The sequence below is a fragment of the Homarus americanus genome, unplaced genomic scaffold (assembly GCF_018991925.1).
Source record: "Homarus americanus isolate GMGI-L3 unplaced genomic scaffold, GMGI_Hamer_2.0 scaffold39155, whole genome shotgun sequence".
NCBI classification, from domain to species: Eukaryota; Metazoa; Arthropoda; class Malacostraca; order Decapoda; family Nephropidae; genus Homarus; species Homarus americanus.
The window spans coordinates 1,463,523-1,490,518 of NW_024737042.1; the positions used below are offsets into that span (position 1 = coordinate 1,463,523).

The 26,996-nt window shown below is 45.6% G+C and overlaps 1 protein-coding gene across 1 annotated transcript in view; it reads left to right on the forward strand.

The window, feature by feature from the left end:
• Positions 1-26,996, forward strand: part of LOC121872555 (protein O-mannosyl-transferase Tmtc3-like) — a gene marked incomplete at its 5' end in the record, with an annotated part of 150,091 nt that overhangs the window by 78,646 nt on the left and 44,449 nt on the right. Inside the window, 3 exon segments of the mRNA XM_042375361.1 lie at positions 16,590-16,710; positions 23,290-23,484; positions 24,750-24,967. Coding sequence (XP_042231295.1) covers positions 16,590-16,710; positions 23,290-23,484; positions 24,750-24,967 — 534 coding nt within the window.

The following is a 26,996-nucleotide window of genomic DNA, read 5'->3' on the forward strand; positions in this document are numbered from 1 at the left end:
GTGACTAGTAACGGTGTTAGTAAGCAAATAGATAAATTAAAGCCTAATAAGTCTCCAGGTCCTGAAGAGATATTTGCCAGAGTATTAAAGGAATGTAAGGAAGAACTTAGTATGCCCTTAGCAAACTTGTTTAACATGTCATTAAAAACGGGTCCAGTACCAGAATCCTGGAGGATAGCGAATGTAATACAGATTTTCAAGAATGGAGATGGATCACTATCCTCAAATTACTGTCCAATTAGTTTAACATCAATTGCAGGCAAATTACTGGAAGCAATAATTTCAAACTCAATTCGAAATCACACCGAGAAACACAAATTCATCAATGACTCCCAGCTTGGCTTCACAAGTGGGCGTTCATGTCTGACAAATCTATTTAATTATCATTCTTTTCAACTGTTTTCGAATCCCTGGATGACGGACACGATTATGATGTGGTTTACCTCGACTTTAGCAAAGACTTCGACGAGTCCGCCACGAAAGACTAATACGTAAAGTGGAGGCTCATGGCATTGGAAGAGATATTCTAAGATGGATTAGGGCGTGGTTACAGGACAGTAAACAAGAGCCAGCATTAATGACACTAAATCCGATTGGGGTGACGTCACTAGTGGAGTACCCCAAGGCTCAGTACTTAGACCATTACTATTTATTATATACATAACCAACATTGATATAGGCATAGACAGCAACATAAGTAAATTTGCTGATGACACTAAAGTAGGGCATGTAATTAAATATGACGAGGACTCGGCAATGGTCTGAAAAATGGCAGTTGAAATTTAATGTGGACAATTGTAAAGTGCTTAGCCTAGGAGGTGTAGAGAAACCAGATATCAGATGAACAACGTTGATGTAGAGAAATCCGACCATGAGAAAGATTTAGGGGCAATAATAAGTAGGAATCTTAAACCAAGTCAACAATGCCTATTTGCTTAAAACAAGGTTAACAAAGTGCTTGGGTTCATACAAAGGAGTGTTAGTTGCAAGACTAGCGAGGTTATCCTAAAGCTATATCTTGCGCTTGTGAGACCTCACTTGGATTATGCAGTTCAGCTTTGGTCATCGTACTACAGAATGGTTATAGAATCCCTAGAAAACATACAGAGGAGAATGACAAGACTAATCCCGGGCATTAGGAACCTTGAGCACAGAGACAGGTCAAAGCATCTTAATTTTCACTCGTAGAGTGAGGGGCGTTATGAATGAGGTGTACAAATGGAAGTCAGGGCTAAACAAACGTGATATACCAAAGGTACTCAAACTATCCAGCCAGGACCGAACTCGTAACAATGGTTTTATATTAGACAAATTTAGATTTAGGCGCGAGATAGGTAAACATTGGCTTGGAAATAGAGTAGTGGATGAGTGGAACAAGTTACCAAACATCATCATTAACTTGAACACGCTGGGTAACTTCAAACATAGGTCGGATGGATATATGAGCGATAGGGGTTGGGTGTAAACGAGATTGCCCATTATGGGTCAATAGGCCCGCTGCAGTTTACTCCATTCTTATGTTGTTTCGACATTCCTATTCTCCCCTCCTCGTCGCATGCCACCCCTCCCCCTCCTCCCCACCCCTCCTCCTCCTCCCCATCCCTCCTCCTCCCCATCCCTCCTCCTCCCATCCCTCCTCCTCCCCACCCCTCCTCCCCATCCCTCCTCCTCCCCATCCCTCCTCCTCCCCATCCCTCCTCCTCCCCTCCTCCTCCTCCCAGCCTCCTCCTCCTCCCCACCCCCTCCTCCCTCCCCACCCTCCCTCCTCCTCCCCCACCCCCTCCCTCACCATCCCTCCTCCTCCCCACCCCCCTCCTCACCACTCCCTCCTCCTCCTCCCCATCCCTCCTCCTCCCCACCCCCTCCTCCCCATCCCTCCTCCTCCCCATTCCTCCCTCCTCCCCACCCCTCCTCCCCTCCCTCCCCACCCCTCCCTCCACCATCCCTCCCCTCCCCTCCCCACCCCTCCCTCACCATCCCCTCCTCCTCCCCACCCCTCCTCCTCCCCATCCCTCCTCCTCCCCCATCCCTCCTCCTCCCATCCTCCTCCTCCCACCACCCCTCCTCCCCATCCCTCCTCCTCCCATCTCCTCCTCCCCATCCCTCCTCCTCCCTCCTCCCCATCCCTCCTCCTCCCCCATCCCTTCTCTACCCCATCCCACTCATCCCTATCCCCCCTCGTCCCCATCCCTCCTCCTCTCCCTATGACAGCTCCTCCCCCTGCCGTGTGTGAGGCGTGACAGGCTACTGGGCTCAGAGACACGACCCTCACCATGAATAAAGAAGAAACATTGGGGGAGGAACACGCCTGTTGTCGTCGATGCTGGAGGGAGGGGGGGAGGGAGGAAATCTTTACTGTGCGAGACCAAACTTTAATTTTTCTTCCATCTTTCTATGTTAAACTGTACTGTTGTAGTATAGTGCATTTAATTAATTATCTATACAGTAATGTACAGGGTAGTATAGGTTGTGTATCTTCGCCTCAGAGAAGAGACTAAGGATCATTCGGAAATTTTTGTATCATTTTCCCTGAACTGTGTGTGGATATCGTCTTCTCCCACCAGCTCTCTTTTTTCTTCTCAACTATTTCACATTTTTTCATATATTCTTGTATTCACATTTGCTTACTTATCACAATTCGAAGACTCCTTCGAGGGACGAGATCCCAGTTTGTAGTAGGCTAATCATTCCCTCCCTGGATCGCTTTGCTGAGTTGCCGGAACAAGTAGCTCGATGCTCCGGAGTCTCCGGTGGTATCAATAAGTCTGGAACGCAGCTCCTTCAGGAACTCGGGGCCTTGGTTCACCAGTCCAGGTTCCCAGAGTCTCTGACCCTATTGGGACAACTCGATATTCGTGGCTCAGGTTCTCGTACTTTCATTTCCTCTGGTTTTCCCTTGACCTTGCTGTATTTCCCACTCCAGCTACACTGTGGTGATACATAAGTAAGCGCCAAGGTGAAAGCACATATGTAGTTCCTTACCAGTTGTTTATCATCCATTCAGGGGGTCAGTGTAATTCCGTCTGGACGCTTGTTGTCGGATTTATGTACCCACCTCCTCATACCCCTCCTTACCTCCCTCACCTCTTGGATCCCCTCTCAAATAGGCCTCATAAAACATGACAGAGTTGATGCCCTCACCAAACTCGCGTCTAACAAAGACACCGTTGAATACAATGTGGGTCTGTCAAAAAGAACCCTTAAAACTGTAATTAAGAAAGAACTTATTGATGAATTTGAAGCAAGTAGACAAGTGCAAACAGGCACTAGTCGATCCATTGTTTACCATGATGAGATGTATCAAGTAAAACATGTATATGGAGCAAGTAACAAGATCACTAGATTACAAGATGTTGTAACCGCTAGACTAAGGTGAGGATATAAGTACCTCTGGCAGTATGCCCCAGCAGATGTGAACAAGACTAAATGTAAAGTGTGTGGCCAGACATATGGCCACACACTTGAACACTACGTCCTCGACTGTGTGAAGATAGAACCTTTTAGGGACAGGTCCAAGCACACTGTGTGTGAAATGGCACAACACTTTATCTCTAATGGCAAGATAGCCGACATTTTAAGATTGTATCCACTTTTTTGCACTTAGTACTATATCAGTTCTCATGTATAGAACCAAACGCATAATGTGCTTGAATACTTCTCACGCATATGTGAATAACAAAGTGTGAGGCCAGTCACACTGCCTCACACTCCTGTACTCACGCAGTTTTGAATAAGTTACCCTCTATGTATAGAACTAAACAAATAATGTAATTGAAATACTGTGTAACATTCAGTGTCATAATATCCTGACCACGGGGGTTAATTATTATGACCCTTTGTAAACTCTACTCTGTAATCCTTTTGCGCTCCCGCTCACAGGATGAGTGTGGGGTGCACAATAAACTAGCCGCTGTAAGCGGCAAAATAAAAAATGAATCCCTCACCTCCCCTTTAACCTTTACCTTAGGTTAGGTGAGGTTTGGTTAGGGTGATAAATCTTCTGGTAAAATAAGCTGAAGGGATGAATTCGCCGGTGATTTTATATTTATTAAGCGTAAATATCACAGATAAGACCAGCGAGTATCACCTGTCCAGAATTAATATGTATCAGTTTCATGTGTGTCTCTTCTTCACTGTTTAATTTAACTTCCAGTCCACTGCTATTCTCTCACTGTCCTTTCTTCCCTCCTCCCTCCTCCTTTGCTCCTCTTCTTTATTTTCCCTCCCCCTTCGTTTCTTCCTCTTACTTCTTCCTCTCTTCCTTCCTCTCCCTCTCATCCCGTATCTCCACTTCTTCATTATACCTCCCTCCCGTCCTCTTTTTCTCCTTCTTCCATCTTTTCCCTCTTTTCCTTCTCCCTCTCTTAGTCCCCTTACTCTTCCTCCGCCTCCTCCTCTTCCCAGGGGGGCGAGGAGTGTGGCCTGAGGACTTTTACTAAATCACCGGTTATTTGTTTCCTCTCTTGGGTAACACTTGTTCACTCTTTCCCCTCATGTTTATAATGTTGGGGACGGTGGTGGTGTTGGAGAAGGTGGTGGTGGTTGTTGGAGAAGGTGATGGCTGTTGGAGAAGGTGGTGGTTGTTGGAGAAGGTGATGGCTGTTTGAGACGTTGGGGCTGTTGAGGAAAGTGGTGGTGACTGTTTTTATTCAGGACTTCAGCCAGTATTACCTGATTTGTGACCCCCTGATGGCTAGCTCAGCAGGGGTGAAGGTGATGTTGAAGGGAGGCGGAGGAGGAATTAGGGGGGACAGAGGGGGAAGGAATAAGGTAAGGGGAGGGGAGGAATAATGGGGGGAGGTGAAGGGAGGGAAGTAATAAGGGGAGGGTTTTAACAGTTAACAAATTTATTGGCAAAGCTTGGAGTACAGTTTGCCTATTCTGAGTAATTCAGTCAGGTCTTGACACTAAGGGTGTTATCACTGTTCACTGCCACGCAGGACAGAGGTTCATATACAGTAGAAGTCATATTCTATTTGAAGACTAATCAGTGTGGACCAGCAGCAGATTTTGGATAAACAGCAAGAATGTCCTCAAGCACTCCTGATGCAATGTAGTAATTACATAATTCATGATACAATAAGTCAGATGGCCTGAAGTCTTTGACAGTGTCACATTCAATAATATAATGTACAAGTGTTATGCTTTAATGGTTTATCACAAAGTTTACATGCTGCGTGTTCCGGTATGGGTACAGCGTTACTAACTTGCCAGATGTGTCTGTACCGTAGCCTAATTCTGGCCACGACTACATCACAGGAAGGTGGAGGGAGGAGGGGGGTGAGGAGAGGAATAAGGGGAGGGGAGGATGCAGTGTGGAGTGAAATTAAGGGGGGGAAGATGGAGTGGGGGGAGGAATAAGGGGAGGGATAAGGTGGAGTGAGTGGAAGATCCTTAATAGTGACACCGTTGTCACCTGCTTCCACCAGTGCTATGAATTATCTTTGGCACCTGCCCGACTCCCAGCACCTTCCTCATTAATCCACCTTCACCTGCGGCACTAATTAGCCCCTTTGTAAATACAGGTTCATTAGACATTTTTAATTGTACACGATGAGTTCTTGTTCTTCTAGTGTAATTATTGACAAGGTTGAGCCTCTTGTTATACCGACCTCAAAGTTAATGATGGCACTAATTATACTGTTAAAATTATTGCAAGATTCACAAAGGAAATTAAAATTGACGTGACAGTTGAACCAGATAAAAATAATAATAATAATAATAATAATAATAATAATAATAATAATAATAATAATAATAACAATAATAATTTTATGGCAAGGCTGCAATGTATGTGCGGAATACAATAGTTCATGAAAATTATACAATGATAATAAATCTTGCTAATAATAGTATGGTGATAATAACCACTGTAATTGTTGCAAAAATACTCGTGTAACTGCACTACAAAGGTACATAAAAGGATTAACAAACATTGACGATAAATAATGGTAGTAATAAAATAAGTGTTATGTGACATTCTGGAAGCTGTCGTGGGCGGTTTGTTTACTCTGGTCAGCTGATCTGTCCTACTAACTTATGTTGTTTGTTTACTCTGGTCAGCTGCTCGGTCTCGCCAGCTGGTTTTGTTTACTGGGCAGCTGCTCGGTCTTGCCAGCTGGTGACGGCCTCAACTCGCAATAGGGCTTTTCTGACAATGAAAGATATATTTTAAGCTGACAGGCCCATCTGACAGTGACAGGCCCATCTGACAGTGACAGGCCCAGCTGACAGTGACAGGCCCAGCCGACAGTGACAGGCCCAGCCGACAGTGACAGGCCCTGCTGACAGTGACAGGCCCAGCTGACAATGACAGGCCTTGCGGTAACCTTCTCGTGGCAGACCCATGAATTACCAATGTGACGTGGCTTGTCCAGGCATTTTGCATGTGTTTGGCCAAGTCCAGACGCTGCTATGTATCTTTGAAGAGGCGAATGTGTCACGGGGCAAGGTTGCCCTGGGGAGGTCAGCGTTGCCATGGGAGGTCAGCGTTGCCATGGGGAGGTCAGCGTTGCCATGGGGAGGTCAGCGTTGCCATGGGGATTCAGCGTTGCCATGGGGACTCAGCGTTGCCATGGGGAGGGCAGGCATGGGGACTCAACGTTGCCATGGGGACTCAGCGTTGCCATGGGGACTCAGCGTTATCATAGGGACGCAGCGTTGCCATGGGGACTCAGCGTTTTAGGGACGCAGCGTTGCCATGGGGAGGGTTGCAAGGTTGCCATAGCGTTGCCATGGGGATTCAGCGTTGCCATGGGGATTCAGCGTTGCCATGGAGATTCAGTTGCCATGCGTTACCATAGGGACTCAGCGTTGCCATGGGAGGTCAGCATTGCCATGGGGCTAGAGTTATCTGCTGTTGGGGTTCATGAAGCATAAAGTCGGTCCTGGGTAGTAAAGAGAGTATGTTACTGCGCCGCCACCTAGTTACAACCTGCCGGGCTGTGTCGTCTTCGCTACACAGGATCTTGTTCTTTTTAGTTTGGGAAATTTATGGAGAGGTAAGGTTTATGGTGTGCATTGGCAAGAGAAGTAGTGGAGTAATTTGATACTGAGGTGTGTGGTGAAGCAGTGTTAGTCAACGATGCTCACCTGCCCTCACTCCCTCTCCCCCACTCACCTGCTGTCCCCCCACCTCCTGTTCTCCCCACTCACCTGCTATTCCCCACTCACTGATCTTCTCCACTCACCTGATCTTCTCCACTCCTAATCTTACCCCTCACCTGCTCTTCCACTCACTGGACTCACCTGCCTCCCCCACTCACCTGCTCTCCCCACTCACCTGCTCTCCCCCACTCACCTGCTCTCCTCTCACCTGCTCTCCCACTCACCTGCTCTCCCCACTCACCTGCTCCCTGCTCTCTCCCACTAACCTGATCTCCCATTCACCTGATCACTCACCTGCTGCTCTCACTCACCTGCTGCTCCCCACCACCTGCTCCCACCACCTGCCTGCCCCCCCACCTCTCACCTGCTCTCCCACTCGTGCCTGCTCCCCACTCCTGCTTCCCCCCCACTCACCTGCTCTCCCACTCACCTAAGGTCGCTGAAATTTTGCACTGTTCTCAACGTGCCCTTAGTGAGCTGCGTATACTTATGTACTTGGTGTGATATATAAAATTATTGTACTCTTTATACTTCCATATTTGTGTATCTGTTCTTGTATTTAGTGAGCTGTGTACAAATGTTTACATTAGTACGATTAGCACAATTCATGTACTCCTTATTACACACAACTTTATATCCTATACATATATCATTAAATAAGAGACACACTTGGCCCCTAGTAAATGATTTCAGCATCAGGTCTCCTTGTGATAAGTAATGTGTACAGTCACCCACAAAAGTCCTGTCTCCTATCCTTCTGAACCACGAACCCCGAGATTCAGACTCATGAACCCGAAGCAGTAGACGCTGATTTTTTTGTGTTTTACGGGAATTAGCCCAACCCGGCACAGGTCAAACTACCCACAACGGGGCCTGGGGGGTAAAAAAAAATAGAACAGAAAGAAATTGTGTCCATAAATGCTTCGGATTCACGAGTTTGAATCTCGGGGTTCGTGGTTCAGGGGGAGAGTGTTGCCTTCTGTAGGTGGTGTGGCTGTACATTACTACACTCAACTCAGTGTACAAGTATACTGAGACAAAGACTGAGGCAACTTGTCTTCATTATGGACACTACACAACTATATTAATGTGATATAAACTTTAACACACACACATGGAAACTGTGTAATGTACAGAGAGACGGCATAGAGAACTATTTTATCATAATGTGTACAGAATGGACTAAGTGTAATCCGTACAATACTAAACATATTAAAAAGTGAACTATGTGTAGATCTATTTACTCAAAGACACGCTAGATGTTTTGTAGTCCACATAAAGTTAATTCCGAATTTTTATATTCTAGTACAGGTCAAGTTTGAATTAATTTATAGACACTTCTGAATACACTCACACATAATGGTGTTGTTCCTCTCACTCCAGGCAGTTTGTTAATAAGTTGTACAAATAGAAAAATGATATTCAGCGAGACTTGGCATCTAGATCATGACCCAGCAAGATGTCTAGCGAGTGTGAGAATCAGTGTGTTCTCTTTTCTTGTCAATATCGATGTTTTCCTGAATCACCTGAGAATTAGCTTATTACAGGTGAAATAAGCTGGGGTGTCTAATCCTCAGGTGAAATAAGCTGGGGTGTCTAATCCTCAGGTGAAATAAGCTGGGGTGTCTAATCTTCTGTTGATCCATTGTACAACATTCAGAGACTTAAATCTGTCGTTACATGTGACTCAGGATCATTGTAACCAACATAATATTTAAGTGATTTATTTCTTTGCATTTATGGTTTGTTATATTGGATTTATATTGTTGTGTTATTCTGATATAGTTAATAATGAGAAGCAGCGTTCACCAATCACCAATACAACCCACACATTGTTACACAGATATTGCCTAAGGGTTGAGGGATTTTGGGCGACAACTGTACATATATATATATAAATAAATTCACCAGCAAACTAGACAGTATTATGTTATCCACTGTTCTACATGTTGAGTAGTAGTTTAGTTTTGAACAGTTGTTGATAAATACAAGGGACTGTGACGTGTGAACTAACATACATACAAAGTTTTCAGTCGTTGGTAAACATTATCTACACTATCATTCAAGATATATTTAGTTTATTACGTACGTTATAAAAAATATAAACCAATCATATATAGGTGAAATATTGCCTAGTGTTGAGGGAGTTTTGTTCACAACCTTACAATCCTCTACACAAATGATCAACTAACCTTGGTATAATAGCTCATTTACACAGTTACATGACCAGTTTTTATTAGGCAAAGACAAGAGTAAAATGGCAACATATTCTTTCTCTTATTAGTAAATTTAAACCTAAGAATAAATTTACGAGTCAAAGCATTGTGTTCTTGTTACGTTTAATGGAGTGTATCACTGCCAGAGATTTATCATATCTCTGAGGGTAGGGTAGGGTAGGGTAGGGTAGGGTAGGGTAGGGTAGTTTTGGTTAGGGTAGGCTAGATTAGGTAGATCTTGTTGTAGATAGATTTATACATTGATTAGAAGAGAATAAAAATTATGGAGATATTATTTTTGCCTTAAGGACGATATTTTAATTTATAACCCTTTGTTGATGATCACCCCTTCCTGTATTGTTGATGATCACCCCTTCCTGTATTGTTGGAGATCACCCCTTCCTGTATTGTTGGAGATCACCCCTTCCTGTATTGTTGGAGATCACCCCTTCCTGTATTGTTGGAGATCACCCCTTCCTGTTCCATCTGCTGTTTGAGATGTGTCCAGAACCCATTTCTACCCATTAACTTCACACACACACACACATTTCTCTTACCTTTCATCTCGCTTTGGATATGTTAGTCGTACTTTACATACAATGGCTTCCAATAACAATTAAATTAGCAGCAGCGGTGTTCATTTTGCCTTCCAGGTTCTACTTCAAGACAAACGAAGCGTGACATGAAGAAAGAGGGAGGGAGGGAGAGTGTGTTAGGGAGAGTAAGTGAGAGTAGAGAGGGAGGGAAAGAGAGAGGGAGTGTGTGTTAGAGTGAGAGGGGGAGAGAGAGGGAGATTGAGAGCATAGGGTGGAAGAGAGAGGGGAAGTGTGTTATAGTGAGAGGGGGAGAGAGAGGGAGATTGAGAGCATAGGGTGGAAGAGAGAGGGGAAGTGTGTTAGAGTGAGAGGGGGAGAGAGAGGGAGATTGAGAGAGTAGAGGGGAAGGGGGGGGGATGTGTGTATTTGGGGAAGAGAGAGAGTGAGAGGGTAGGGCAGGTGCCAGTCAAGATGATACAATATAGAGAGTTATCATGTTACAGAACTAATGGTACAATATCAATAGTACATTGTTCCTGGCCTCGTAGCACTGATGTCCCACAGCTGGTGATATTGTAGTGTACCACAGCTGGTGATATTGTAGTGTACCACAGCTGGTGATATTGTAGTGTACCACAGCTGGTGATATTGTATTGTACTATAGGTGGAGATATTGTAGTTCCAGCCCTGGCAGCACACAAGGAATCATTCACCCCTCGAGGCGTGATTTCGGCGCCAGGAGGGAGGTGGTGCTCTTTGATCCTGTGTTGACGACAGTGAAGGGTCGGTCTCTCGCCTTTGATACACAGCTACGCCAGAGGACATATCCCTCGCATGTAATTGGACAGCCTCTCCTCCCTGTTAACTACGTCCCCACCCCTCCTATCTGCTACTTGCCTTAGGACACGCCTTTGTTGATATTCCCCACCTTTATTTATTCTTTAAGCCACAGTACGGTATGTGGTGGTTATTGGTAGTTGTTGATATAAATATCTTGAGATTGTGGCTTGCAGTTTGTGGTAGGTTATTGTGTCAGCGGCTTGTCACGTGTGTGTGTGTGTGTGTGCGTGTGCGTGTGCGTGTGTGTGTGTGTGCCTCAGATCATCACTAATACTTATTCACAGAACGCGAGCCGCCTTCACCCGTCAAGGAAGATGGAAGTTAACAAACAAGAGAGAAGGGGGGGGGGGGATTATGTATATTCAGATGTGGTTTTAAAATATACAGTCTCATCGTTCACTACTTTATTTCATCTCTCCGTTACAGCGTGATTAGAAGGGACTTTAGTTAGTTGGACAAGTCAGCTATGAACAATATTTTTTACGATATTTATAAGACAGGGGTCACACTGAGGCAGAACCATACCTGTTAACAACCTGACCTCTTGTACCCTGACACTGTGGCGTGTTCAGTGTAGCGGCTGGTCGTGTTGAGGTCTGGTTTAGCTTACAGAGTGACTTGTATACACCACGTTACTTCTTATACATAACAAACAGCTCCGGTTAAGACCAGGTTCATCCTCTGGCAGTAATTCAAGTTCCTGATTAAAAAAGAAACACGAAGTATTAAAGATATTCTGTTTCCATGTGAGTCCTCCGCCTGTCCTCCCGCACGTCCATCCGTTCGTCTCGTCTCAGTTTCCGTGTGGTAAATCCCGAACGCTATCACCGATTGTCTTGGAATTGGGTAAGTGGGTACGTGGCAACATGACCTGAGGACTGTGTTACAACCACATCCGCCCCAGGTAGCCAGCCAGAGTAGTAGGCCTCGGTGCTTCCCTTATCTAGGAGAGGTGGTCGTCTCGGTACCCACGACCACTTAGCCTGATGGTGTAGGTGTTCGTTCTGGTGGTCGTGTTCATCCCCAGGTAAATAATATACCGTGGGAATCAGAATACGTGTAATTTTTTCATGGTTTCCAGTGGGTCACCCTATGAGGCCTTCATTATGTTTGGGTGTATCTTAAGCCTTCTTGTGTATGTTATCCCGGTCTGTGTTGTCTCCGGGTGTCATATGACGGGGGCTGTGGTTGGTGAGACCCGACAGGTCACCTTCTCAAGTGTTCTAACCTCCTCCTCCTCCTCCTGCTGTTGCTGCTGCTGCTGCTGTCAAGCGAGATGTCACGGGTTCGATTCCCGGGCCGGTGGAAAAGTTGTTTGGACATACTTCCTAGCCCCCATTAGTCCCTGTTCACCTAGCAGTAAAGTAGGTACCTGGTGTAAATCGAAAGTTGCGAATTCGTATTCAGGGAAAGTTGTTGGAGCTTCCAATAACTTGATAACAAAAACCACTGACTCTTCAGGCTTCTACTCCCTTGACCCTTCAGGCTTCTACGCCCTTAACTCATGAGACATAAGGCAAGCATGAACTTAGCATGCTTCCCTGTTGGGCGCTGTAAACGCTTCTGCGCTTCACTTTACACAGGATGTAGGGGAGTGCCCAATAAAGAAAAAAAAAACTGTAATCTTCGAATCTCCCCTCCTCATCTTCCTCCTCCTCCTCCTCCTCCTCCTTCCATCTTATCATTAAGCCCCATCCTAGTCGTCGTCGTCCTCCCTCTCATCGCCTCGTCCCCCCTCCTCTCCTTCCCCCTCCTCTCTCTTCCCCCCTCCTCTCCTTCCCCTCCTCTCATCCTTCATCTTTCTCCTTTTCCTACTTTTCATTCCGCCAATTTTCGTCTCCTTTATCACCTTCAGCATATTGTCTCCTCCCCTTCCCTCCCCACCCCACTCATCCACCACACCACCCCACTCATCCACCACACCACCCCACTCCGCCACTACACCTCCTTCAAGCGGTGGTGTTGTAACAGTCGAAATGAATTAATATTATAGCAATCGGCGTGAGGTAATGTGTCCTTAGTAATTTGACTCGTGGTGAAAATTTTCGCGTTAGTAATGGTGATAGTTTTTGTTGATGTGGTGCTGGTAGTAGTAATTTATGTGGTAGTGGTATTAGTAGTAGTTGTTGTTATTGTTGTAGAGTAGCAATAGTGGTAGTAGTAATAGTGGTGGTAGTAGTAGTAGTTGTGGTGGTTGGAATAGTCTTAATAGTAGTGGTAGAAGTGCTAGTACTGGTAGTAGCAATAATATTATTAGTGATAGTAACAATAATAACGGTAATAGTAGTTGTTGTGGTAGTAGTAGTAGAAATAGTATTATTAGTGGTATAGTGTAGCAGCAGTAGTAGTAGGAATGGGAGGAATGGGATTGACTAATCCAGTGAAGCTTGTCGCCACAGAACATCAGAACTCTGTCAAGCTCACGGCAGCCCTCACTGAGCACACAATAGATCAGAATGCAGCAAGTCAGGTGGATACCAACGACAGAACGGCCACCAAAGTGATAAACTGCACCAACTGATGCAGCAATTGCCAGAGAACTTGAAATAAAAGTAGCTATAGCGCAGGAGGTGGGCGCCTCGAACTGGCAAACAACGTTACCAATAAGGGCAAAAGGTTTCACCCTTAATAAACAAGAATTCACAGATGCCATTACTCTAAGGTACGATCGGCCAGTAGGCGGCTTGTCCTCCCAATGCGTGTGGCTCATCTTATGACATTGACCATATCATGTGTAAGAAAGGGGGCTTCGTATCCATGAGGCATGCCGAAGTAAGGGATCTCACAACAATTTTACTGAAGGAAATCTGCCACGACGTCACCGTGGAACTGACCCTCCTTCCATTGGACAGTGAGAACCTCCATCACAGGACTCCCAACACATCTAACGAGGCTTCGTGTGGAGGGTCAGTGCTCGGAGTATGGACGCAGGGACAGTGAGCCTTCTTTGATGTTAGGATATTCGACCCCATGACCGCATGTCACCGTAACCTGCCTCTTGAGGCTGTTCACAAGAGGAACGAGAACGACAAGATTAGGGCATACGGAGAGAGAATTCAGAACGTTGATCAAGGCAGCTTCACCAATGTTCACCACCTCTGGCGGGATGGGACCAAGTGCGTGTAAGACGCTTCTACGCAAGACTGGCGGAGGTGTTGGCTGAGCAGATGCAGCAGCCCAGTCGTTGCAGCCTGGTTGAGATGTCGACTGTCCTTCTCTCTGCTTAGGTCTGCATTGCTTTGCCTCAGGGGAACGAGATCGTCGGTCCCAAAGCCAACAACAGTCGCAGATATTGACTATGAGGCAACAGTCACTGAATGCCGCATAGATCTGCTGCTTAACTAAATCAACACAGCTAGGGTAGCTACTTTTGTATTAGGATATTTAATTTTAAGGCAATCAAATGGCGGTGTAGTAGTAGTAGTAGTAGTAGTAGTAGTATAAAATATTATATCGGGTGAGTAGTTAATTGTGTGGTGATTTTCGGTTAAATGGTGATAGTTTTGTTGGCTATTGGGGGAGGCTGGAGGCCAAAAAAAAAAATAAAAATAAAAATAGTAGTAGTAGTAGTAGTAGTGAGAGTAGTTGAACTCCTATGTCGAGACTTAACTCAGTGTATAATTTCGTTTATTTTCATTTAATAAGTTACTCAATATCGCCTATGATGGACCCCTCCCCCCCCCCTCCCACACACACGGGGCGCGGCAGGGAAGACACACAGAGAGGAGAGAGAGGGGGGTGGGGGGAGTTAGGGAGGGGGTGAGAATGCAGTTTTAAACCCAGGCGAATTATAAAACTTGGTATTTTTGTTTTAAAAGTAAGTTTTCTCCTTCAAGTAACTGGATCGTAAAGATATTGAAAAATGTTATTACCTTTGTAAGCCGAAGACAGTTTTAGGCGGGTTATGAATATTAATGGTGGGGGGAGGACGGGTGAGGGAGGGGAGAATGATAAGGGAGGAGAGGGAGGGAGGGCAGGAGACGGGTGAGGGAGGACTGGGCAGTGATAAAGGAGAAGATGGGGTTAGAGAAGGAAGGAGTGGAGAGAGAGAGAGAGAGGGAAATAAAGTCGTGAGAGAGTGTTGCTGGCAAGCTTAGATTAACATAACACATCCCAGCTTAGCATAACAGGTCTTCACTCTATTGTGGTAAATAAACTACAGCGAGATCTGCTGTCAAGAGTAAAACACAGTAGTGGCGTTACCGTGGTGTGTGTGTGTGTGTGTGTGTGTGGTGTGTGTGTGTGTGTGTGAACGTTAACCTTTTGTGACCCTACGTGACCTTTCTCAAGTAATCACAACAATACGTCCACAGTGACCTTTTAATTTTTCAGTTATTGGTTTAGTGAGATTAATGAATGACTCGACCCTTTTAACCATCGATGAAGTTGGTGGGTTTCACACATATTATTAACTATTGTATTATGGGTGAAATGGGTGATACATACTCGTCACCTGTGTAATTACTAAACGTTACTTGAATCGTAATTAATATTTTGATGTTATATGGTTTTCACACTCTGTGTCATATCATTAATAATACAATTACCTGTTATATTGATTTTAATGAATTATTTACTCTAATTTAGTCATATCAACGAGAGAAGACCTGGAGAATGATGTCTGTCTGTCTGTCTGTCTGTCTGTCTGTCTCGAAAACGTAAAATAGTGTTAACGCCTCAATCTTTTAACACACTACTGCCTCATGTGGACCTCCAGTAAGATTATTATTTCTCTTCAATGTTTCGATAAGTTACGGTCGCTTTTGCATCTCTAGTGGTGATACGCGTCCAATGTTATGATCCCGTTGGCTAAGAAACAAGAAAGGTCGATGACTTAGCGTGTAGATATAAAGGCCATTGAGGTAGGACAGGAAATCTTTGGTTTTAATTCATAGGCATTTCATGTGGATTCAATATCTATAGTGACTTTGTAATTGAAAATATTTGTCTAATAGTTAAAAGAAGTTACCTGATCATAATTTAGTGTTGGGGGGGCTCTGTGATTAGTGTTGGGGGCTCTGTGGATTAGTGTTGGGGGCTCTGTGATTAGGTGTTGGAGGCTCTGTGATTAGCGTTGGGGTTTGTGATTAGTGTTGGGGCTCTTGTGATTAGTGTTGGGGGCTCTGTGATTAGTGTTGGGGGGCTCTGTGATTAGTGTTGGGGGCTCTGTGATTAGTGTTGGGGCTCTGTGATTAGTGTTGGGGGCTCTGTGATTAGTGTTGGGGCTCTGTGATTAGTGTTGGGGGCTCTGTGATTAGTGTTGGGGGCTCTGTGATTAGTATTATTTTAGTTTCGGTCATCCGGGGAATCTTAGGAATTTAACCATTGGAATCAGTCGTCCCCCAACAGAAAGGGGAGGTCTAGGGGTGAAACCTCCTCGGTTAGGTTAGATATAATTCCTGGGTTCTGTGTCTAAGTTAGGTTAGGTTAGGTTAGGTTAGGTTAGGTTAGGTTAGGTTAGGTTAGGTTAGGTTAGGTTAGGTTGGGTTGGTTAGGTTAGGTTAGGTTAGGTTAGATATCCAAACTGTGTTTTTCCGACGGTTTTTGATGTGATTTGAATGAGTTTGATCTTTATATCTGTCGGAAATCATCAGTTTTTGTGATTTTTCCCCCACCCAAAACCCCGGGTTCCCACTGAGGGTCCCCCATTACTGTTGGGCAAGTGGATGACCCAAACTAAAATTTTACCTTTTGACGAGTATTGAGGCGATAAGTCACTTGATTTATGACCATTGTTTAACATTGTGTTTTATTAACGTGGTTGTGTATTATTATTATTATTATTATTAATATTATTATTATTATTATTATTATTATTATTATTATTATTATTATTATTATTATTATTATTATTATTGTAACTGTATATTTCTCTTGTTTCCTCCTACAGACAACAGAAGAAGTACGTGTGGCTGGCGCTGCTGGGGCTCCTGGCCGTCCACGCTGTCAAGACACACGTCCGCAACGCTGACTGGAAGGATGAGTACACCATCTTCACCGCTGGCCTCAAGGTACACACACACACACACTCTCTCTCTCTCTCTCTCTCTCTCTCTCTCTCTCTCTCTCTTTCTTTCTTTCTTGTACTGCTGGTAGATATAGGATGGTGGTGTTGGCACTGGTAGAGGGTGATGATAGGGGTGGTAACTCACCATCACCACCACCTATCTACATCATCACAAGATCACCATTGCCACTCACCACCAATCACCATCACTCACCAATCACCATCAACCACTACCACTCACTAGCCATATCATCTATTCCACATTCGTTACTGCCACAATTTATTTATCCGTCAATAATCCTTCGTTCATTTCCATCACGTTTAACACATTTATGGATAGTTATGTTATGTGTTTATATGTATATGTATTAAACACTTTATAATCACTAAATATTCTATTCTTTTTCAGTATAATGTTGAATATATTTCGATTTATTTTTTTTGTACTGTTGTAAATGTTTTATTAGGATATATTTTGTTTTATAGTCAATAGGTAACACAGCCTTAACAATATAATCGTCGCTGTTTATTGGTTGTATAGTTCAGTCACTCCACTAAAGTCCTGTCGCCTCTCCTCCTGAACCACGAACCCCGAGATTCAGAGTCATGAACCCGAAGCAGTAGACATTGATGCACCATTGTGTCCATAAATGCTTCGGATTCACGAGTCTGAATCTCGGGGTTCGTGGTTCAGGGGGAGAGTGTCGCCTTCTGTAGGTGGTGTGGCTATACATTACTACACTCAACTCAGTGTACAAGTATACTGAGACAAAGACTGAGGAAACTTGTCTTCATTATGGACACTACACACACGGAAACGGCATAGGAAACCCCGCCAATATATTCATGTAAATAATTGCGCTTATCGAGTACTGTGTTGTAGTGTTAATAATTAGTGCTGTAATTATGGTACAGTTTGTGGAATTCATAAATTGGTTTTTGTATCATTGTGTTACAGGTGTGTTGGGGGAGTAGAATGATGAGGCTGGAGTGATTTGGGTGATTTTGGAGGATGAGGGAGTGATTTTGGAGGATGAGGGAGCGATTTTGAAGGATGAGGGAGTGATTTTGGAGGATGGGGGAGTGATTTTGGAGGTTGAGGGTGATTTGGAGGATGAGGGAGTGATTTTGGAGGATGAGGGTGATTTGGAGGATGAGGGAGTGATTTTGGAGGATGAGGTGATTTGGAGGATGAGGGAGTGATTTTGGAGGTTGAGGGAGTGATTTTGGAGGTTGAGGGAGTGATTTTGGAGGATGAGGGAGTGATTTGGAGGATGAGGGAGTGATTTGGAGGATGAGGGAGTGATTTTGGAGGATGAGGGAGTGATTTTGGAGGTTGAGGGAGTGATTTGGGAGGATGAGGAGTGATTTTGGAGGATGAGGGAGTGATTTTGGAGGATGAGGGAGTGATTTTGGAGGATGAGAGTGATTTTGGAGGATGAGAGAGTGATTTTGGAGGATGAGAGTGATTTGGAGGCTGAAGGAATGATTTTGGAGGCTGATGATTTCACTCTCTCTGTATTAGTCCATTGGAGGGGTAGTGGGGGGTAGGAATATTTGAGGTAGAGGTGGAAGGTGTGTTGGGGAGGTAGGGGGAGGCTGTGGAGGTATTAAGAGGCCGCCTCAACCATTCTCCCTCGAGGTACGGCCCCAGAAGTTGGTTAATTATCTCCTATCTTCCCCAGGAGGAGGAGGAGGAGGAGGAGGGGTAAAATATGGGGAGGAGGAGGAGGAGAGGAGGGAGGAAAGAGAAAATGGGTAGTAGGGGTCGAGGTGGGAAGGAGGAGGACGGGAGAGGAAGAAGGGGAAAAGAGGAAGGAAAAGAGGATGGGAAGAAGGAAGGATAGGGAAGAAGGAAGAGGAAGAGATTGGTAGATTGTTGTTATAGTAAACGTCGTCTTAAATGAAACAGAATAAATGTGATCATGTTAACTCGTATTAAAAAGTTGTAACGATAACAACAAAGTTACTTTTAATTGACCTCCAAAAATTACACACACACACACACACACACACGTACACACACAACACACACACACACACACACACACACACGTACACACACACACACACACACACACACACACACATACACACACACACACACACACGTACACACACACACACACACACACACACACACACACACACACACACACACACACACACACACACACACACATACACACACACACACACACACACACACACACACACACACACACATACACACACACACACACACACACACACACACACACACACACACACACACACACACACACACACACACACACACACACGTACACACACACACACACACACACGTACACACACACACACACACACACTAACACACACACACACGTACACACACACACACACACACACACACACATTCACACACACACACACACACACACGTACACACACACACACACACACACACACACACACTCACACACCTCCACACACACACACCCACACACTCCACACACACACACACGCGTCACACACACACACACACACACACACACACACACACACACACACACACACACCTCCACACACACTCACACACACACATCCCCACACACTCACACACACACACACACACACACACACACACACACACACACACACACGCACACACACACCTACACACACACACACACACACACACACACACCTACACACACACACACACACACACCTGCACACACACACACACACACACACACACACACACACACACACACACACACGCACACACACACGTACACATTCTCTTTTGTCACCTACATCACTCTTCCTCCACCACCAACAATAGCACATCCTCCTCCTCCCCTCACTACTCCCCTCACTCCTCACCCTCACTCTCCCCTCCTCTCCTCCCCCTCCACTCCCTCTCCTCCCTCCTCCTCCCCTCCTCCTCCCCCCTCACTCTCCCCCTCACTCCCTCCCCTCCACTACTCCCCCTCCTCTCCCCTCCTCCTCCCCCTCCTCCTCCCCCCTCCTCCTCCCCTCCTCTCCCCTCCTCTCTCCTCCCCTCACTCTCCCCCTCCTCTCCCCCCTCCCCCTCCCCTCCCCCTCCTCCCCTCCTCCCTCCCTCCTTGGATCATCGTCATAAAGGCTAAATTATTCATCATCTATTCCCTGTAGTTATTTTTATCATCGTCTTCTTCTTCCTCCTCCTCCTCCTCCTCCTCCTCCTCCTCCTCCTCCTCCCTCCCTCCTCCTCTTCCACTTCCTCCTCTCCTCCTCCTCCAGGTTGCTGAATTTTTCTTCTCCTCCATTGAGTCGTCTTCCTCTTTCTCCTCTCAGCGTCTTATTCCCTCCTCCTCCTCCTCCTCAAGAGCTGTCCCTTCCTCCTCATTGTGACTCCTTCCTACCCTCCTCCGGGATGCTCTCGCCCTCCTCCTGTTACTTGATTCACCATTTTTCCTCCTTGGCACACTCCTTCCTCAGTCCCTCCTTCACTCTCATGGACTCCTTCTTACTTCTCCTCTTACTTCTTGTTCTGCTCTTCCTCCTCCTTCTTCCTTCTTTTCCTCTTACTTCCTCCTATTTCTCCTCCTGCTACTCCTTTTCCTTCCTCTTCTTTCATTCTCTTCCTCCTTCTCCACACTCCTTCTTTCTCCTTCGTTCCCATCCCCTGTTACTCCCCCTGAAGGAATAGGCTAATGGTGCCCAGGAGGGAAGGGAGGAAGGAAGGTAAGGAAGGAGTTAAGGAAGGAAGGAGGGAGGGAGTTAGAGAGGGGAGGAGGAAAGGAAGGAAGATAAGGAGGGAGTTAGGGGAGAGGGGAGGAGGAAAGGAAGGAAGGAGGGAGGAGTTAGGAAAGGGAGGAGGAAAGGAAGGAAGGAGGGAGGGAGTTAGAAAGGGAGGAAAGGGCGAAGGAGGGAGGGAGTTAGGAGAGGGAGGGAGGAAAGGAAGGAAGATAGGAGGGTAAGGAAGGAAATGTACTGCCGAAGATGAAAAGCCAATCAATTTGTAAGGTTTTTTATTTAGTTATATTCTTAATACATCGTCTCTCTCCTGACTGACTGGCTGATACAAGTACCGATCAAATTTCTTTATTATTATTATTATTATTATTATTATTATTATTATTATTATTTATATTTTTCTCTATCTTTCTTTCTTTCTTTCTTTCTTTATGGGAATTAAATTTTATCGGGATTTTTTTTCTAGATTAATTTTGTTTTGTTTTCTAAAGGGAAAAGTTTTGGGCGTATTTTGTTTTTGTTTCTCAAGTTTGTTCGAATTTTTATCAGGGAATAAATTTTTTCCTCGTTAATTTTACAAGTGTTTTTTTTTTTCCTGTTCGACGTGTTGCGGGTTCGATGATGTGGGTTCTATCTATTCTAGGGGTTCTATTCTTAGCTGGCTCAACTCACTGTTGGTTCGATTTTTTGCGAACTTGACTCTTTGCCGGTTCGATTCTTGGCCGGTTTGACTCTTCAGGTTCGGTTTTGCGGGTTCTATTCTCGGTTTGACTCTTCGGGTTCGGTTTTGCGGGTTCTATTCTCGGTTTGACTCTTCGGGTTCGGTTTTGCGGGTTCGACTCTGCAGTGCACGAGACGAAGACTATATTTTTGTTTGGTTGAGAGGAGTTGAGAAAGACTAATGGTTACGACTTTTTTTCAACTCTGTCGGTATTACTTGAGTTGATTAGATGAAGGGCTTCTGTTTTCTCCCTCTCCTTTAGGGAAGATGAAAAGGAAGAGGAGGAGGAGGAAGAGGAGGAGGAGGAAGAGGAGGAGGAGGAGGAAGATGAACACGGAATATGGGAGGAAGAGGAGGTCCAAGGGAAAGAGGGGAAGGATGAGGTTGGAGGAAGAGGAAGTTCAAGGATGAGGGGAGGGAAGAGGAGCCTGAAGGAAGAGAAGAGGAAGAGGGGAGGAGGAGGAGGAGGAGGAGGAGGAGGAGGGAGAGGAGGAGGAGGAGGTAGGAGGGAGATGATGTTGTTGTTGTTGTCTGCGGAGTTTTGTTGTCTATTCTAAAGATATATTTCGTTTATAGTTTCTTGTGATAGAGCAATGGATCACCTGAAGCATTCAACCAATTCTAGCTACTTCAGCTAGACATTAACTATCCTAATACTTCAACGATGGTTGCCATTGAGTGACACTGGTTGCTGGGTGGAGTGACGCTGGTTGCCATGTGTGGAGGACGTTGGTTGCCATAGTGACGCTAAGCTGCCAGTGGAGTGACCCTGGTTGCTATAGTGACACTGCTGCTGAAGTAGTGACGCTTGGTTGCCATGGAGTGACGCTGGTTGCTCTAGAGTGACACTGGTTGCCATGGAGTGGACGCTGGTTGCCATGGAGTGACGCTGGTTGCTATGGAGTGACGCTGGTTGCTGCGGAGTGACGCTGTTGCCATAGTGACGCTGGTTGCTGCGGAGTGACGTTGGTTGCCATAGTGACGCTGGTTGCTGGGCGGAGGACGCTGGTTGCTGCGGAGTGACGCTGGTTGCCTTGGAGTGACGATGGTTGCCATAGAGTGACACTGGTTGCCATGGAGTGACGCTGGTTGCCATGGAGTGACGCTGGTTGCCTTAGAGTGACGCTGGTTGCCATAGTGACGCTGGTTGCCATGGAGTGACGCTGGTTGCCATAGTGACACTGGTTGCCATAGTGACGCTGGTTGCCATGGAGTGACGCTGGTTGCCTTAGAGTGACACTGGTTGCCATGGAATGAGGCTGTTAGCGCTGGTATTGGTCGAGGGATCACTTGAAGAATAGACACCCCAGACACCTTCATATACTAGACTTTATTTATGTTTTCTTGACTTTATTTGTTTACTTGTCTTTGTTTACTCTTTTGTTTATGTATATGTTTACTTGGCTTTGTTTACTCAATTTTTTAGCGACACCTTTATTGTTTACAAATATTAAGGTCTACCAATTATTTTGCTATGGCACTCTTGAACATAATTAAAATCCACTGACCCATATTTCTAGTTATATATCAAAGACTGTCAGGTGAAAAAATATATAATATTGAAATATGGAGAAATTTTTTTTAAATATGAATGTTGATGTCAAACTTTTGTTCATCGTTAGAAAATGTTTTTGTTGAGAATTGAATTACACGGAAATAATTTCTTTTTTTTTTTGTTAACTACATAATTCTATCAATTGTTGTATTTTATTTTGAATTTTATAAGAGATTATGAACTATTGTAAATATCTTGTGTAGGTTGGTTATTATCCCCGCCACCGATGGATTGGACAGATGAAATAATGGCCTCTATACTTCAGTCTGTCTACTGTCCGTCCAACTCTCGCCTGCCCGCCTGTCCAATCTGCCGCCCATGATAACTTTTTTTTCCTATGCTGGAACTGTACCAAATGTGATTAGATTTTTACCAGATTTTATACAAAGCATTATGTCCTGAATCCCTTTGATGAGTTTGTGTTTCAGTGATTTACGATTATATTTCCAGCCTTCTGAACGCTAGAAAATGTGAGAATGTGGCTTCTACTATACCGGGAATCACTCCGTTCTTCCTTATCAATCCATATACCTGTTGTTGATAGTTATTGCCACTCGTTACCTTATCTCCTTTCTCTACAGGTGAACCAGAGGAACGCCAAGCTCTTCAACAACGTAGGCCACGCGCTTGAGTCCCAGGGGCGCTTCGCTGAGGCCCTCAAGTACTTCCAGGCCGCCGTCACCGTACAGGAGGACGATATTGGGGCACACATCAACGTGGGCAGAACCTACAACAACCTGAAGCTCTTCTCTGATGCCGAACAGGCCTACCTCAAGGTCAGAGACGCCCCTAGGTCCTGTACTGGCGGACCTAAGGAGTACACTTTGTTTATACTCGCCCTTAAATGGTCAGGGACACCTGGTAGGTCCTGTGGTGGAGGACCTAAATAAAACAAAAATATTTTCATATATGACCTGTGAATGTTGAAATGTGGTTGTTTTGGATCTGTTTTGGCATATTAAGGGTCACATTCTTACTCTTAGTTACCCCAGAGGACGTGTGGATGATGAGTTACACGATATTTAATAGTGGCACCCTGGCACCGTGCTTGTCATGAACTGGGTGCCAGGTGCTTACTGTTCCCTTGTCACGGAATATCTCTCTGTAGTGAACGAGAAGTAATGTTACACTAACCACTGGAGTGTTTGATAATTACTAATTCACGTGGAACTTGTCACTTGGTTATATTTAGTATAATGCTCCTTACGTGACGTGACGTGACGTGTCGTAGTACAGGGTGATCGAAACGTCCCTGTGCACCTGCAATAATTAATATGTTCTATGTTATACCTACTGTACATTAGTATATACCTTGATCTACTCACGGTAAATATTGTATCTCACTTCCAACATTTATTGAGACAATTTTCAATATTTACTGTAAATAGAACAAGATATATAACTAAAGTGATGTATATTGGCAATTACTGAAGATGCACAGGGACTTTTCGATCACCCTGTATAAAACCCAGTAATTGAACATACTTAATGATGGTGTAGCTCTACCGTAGAGTTATGTGTGCAGGACGGGTTGAGTGTTGACAGAGATGAAGTTTGCTTATATTCATCTATAAAGGTAAATATAACAGACATCTTTATAATTATGAATCTTGTGTAGCTCAGGAATTTGATGACTTGTTTGACAAATAGGTGAGAATTGACTTGAGAATTCTTGCATTACAGAGGGAATATCTTAGGATTTTTTTAATAGTTGTCCAGAAACTACGACATAGTGAACAATGCTTAATGGTTGAAGTACCTTAATGTTTTGTGTGTGTCTCTGGGATATGTAATTTATTATATTCAATAGTATAAAATAGTTATTAGTCAGTTTTGAATGTTGCTGAGAGTTTGGGATCACCTGAACATTACGTCCACCAGTTATTTGGAAGGTTAGGTTAGCGTTAGGTTATGTCATGTTAGAGTTGGTTAGGTTAGGTTAGGTTAGGTAGGTTTGCTTAGGCTAGCGTTAGGATGGTTAATCTTCAGGTCAGCCTTGGTTTGTGAAGGCGGAAGTGAACGTTTTATCTTTTTCTTCCAGGCCAAGTCTCTGCTGCCCAAGGCCAAGCCCGGGGAGAGCTACCAGGCGAGGATAGCGCCCAACCACCTCAACGTGTTCCTCAACCTGGCCAACCTCATCGCCAGGAATGAGACGCGTCTGGAGGAGGCAGACGCCCTCTACCGCCAGGCCATCAGTATGAGGGCTGACTATACCCAGGCTTACATCAACCGCGGCGACATACTCATCAAGATGAATCGGTGAGTACCCCAGACTCATACTCATACAGACGTCTAGTAGGTGAAGGGAAGTAATTCTTCTCAAATTTGTTTTTCCTTTTAAGTTAAATGTCAGTTGTGTGAATGATCGCATCATTCACACACCAGAAAGACGGTGAACAGACCAACAACTTTATTATGAAAAGATTCTACAGAATATAACCTTCTCCGAGGAATGTGACGTAACTTTATTATGATGAATGATTTATCAAGGGTTTTTTTTATCCTCAAACTTGGTTGGTTTCCCTTCTATTTTGTCCCTTTTTTTCTGGATGCTCCTTACATTCACCGACACAACTCTCGCGGTTATGTATAGGTAACATCTGTTGAAAACTAAGATGTTGTGAAAGAAAACGCGTGTGTGCGTGTGCGTGTGTGTGTGCGCGTGTGTGCGTGCGTGCGTGCGTGTGTGTGCGTGCGTGTGGGGGGGGTGAGAACGGCGGAGATTTTTGTTGTAGTGTAGAAGTACCGATGAGGACTGGTCCCCTGGTGTCCGGTGACCCCGCGGTGTGTAAATAATAGATGTGCAATACTGGCCGAGGCTGCCCTGCCGCAACAAGTGGGGCCCCAAGCCTGCTGGTACTGGTGCTGGTGGTAGGGATGGTGGTAGGGATGGTGGTAGGGATGGTGGTGTTGGGGGTTGCCGGTGATGGTGGTGTTGGGGGGGTGGAGGTGGTGGGGCAGATAGTTGTGGTTGATGACGTTGTTGTAGTATCGTTAACTGACGTACCTCAGCTGAAGTCTTATAATTATTCTTGAATATTTAAGACACCGCAACCATGACAACGTCACCACCACTACACGTCGTCATCACCACACGTCAGCACCGCCAAGACACGTAACACAACACCACATTCCACCACCACACGTCACCACAACACCACATTCCACCACCATCACCACGAGACCACGCACCCTCATTATTCAAGGGTCACAGAGCATTAACTAGCACATCCACCATCCTACACAACCTCGCAATGTGCACCGTACATCATCATTAAAGTACTTGTGACCACCACCACCACCACAACGCCGCCAACGCCGCCACCCACCACCACACACCGCCGCCACAACGCCACCACCACAACACCACTACCACAACGCCGCCACACACCACCACCACAACGCCGCCACACACCGCCACACACCACCACAACACCACTACCACAACACACCACCACAACGCCGCCACCACCACCACACACACACCACCCACCACCACACACCACCACCACCACCACAACCACCACCACCACACACCACCACCACCACCACACCACACCACCACCACACCACCACACAACACCACTACCACAACCACACACCACCACCACCACCACACACACCACACACCACCACACACACCACCACCACACCACCCACACCCCACCACCACAACGCCGCCACACCACCACCACAACGCCGCCACACACCACACCACACACCACCACAACGCCACACCACCACCACACAACACCACAACGCCGCCACACGCCACCACAACGCCGCCACACACACACTCCACACACCACCACCCAACACCACCACCACCACACGCCACCACAACGCCGCCACACACCACCACAACGCCGCACACACACCACCACACACCACCACACACCACCACACACCACCACCACCACCACCACACCGCCGCCACCCACCACCACAACGCCGCCACCCACCACCACACAACGCCGCCGCCACCCACCACCACAACGCCGCCGCCGCACCCATCACCACCACACACCGCCACAGCGCCGCCACACACCACCACACCACCTCCACTCACCACCACCACCACACCACAGCTCGACAGCCTCACTGCCAATATTGCCACACATGTAATAACCCTCGGGGAGTTTCCGCTGGATAAAATGAGTCATTTTTAACACCCTGATTTAATAAACCTGTTCCGTGCCTTTTATTATTACAGTGACGGCCAAGCTTATACGGCCCTCAACCCCAGGTCTCACTCTCACAGCCCTCACACTGACTCTTACAGCCCTCA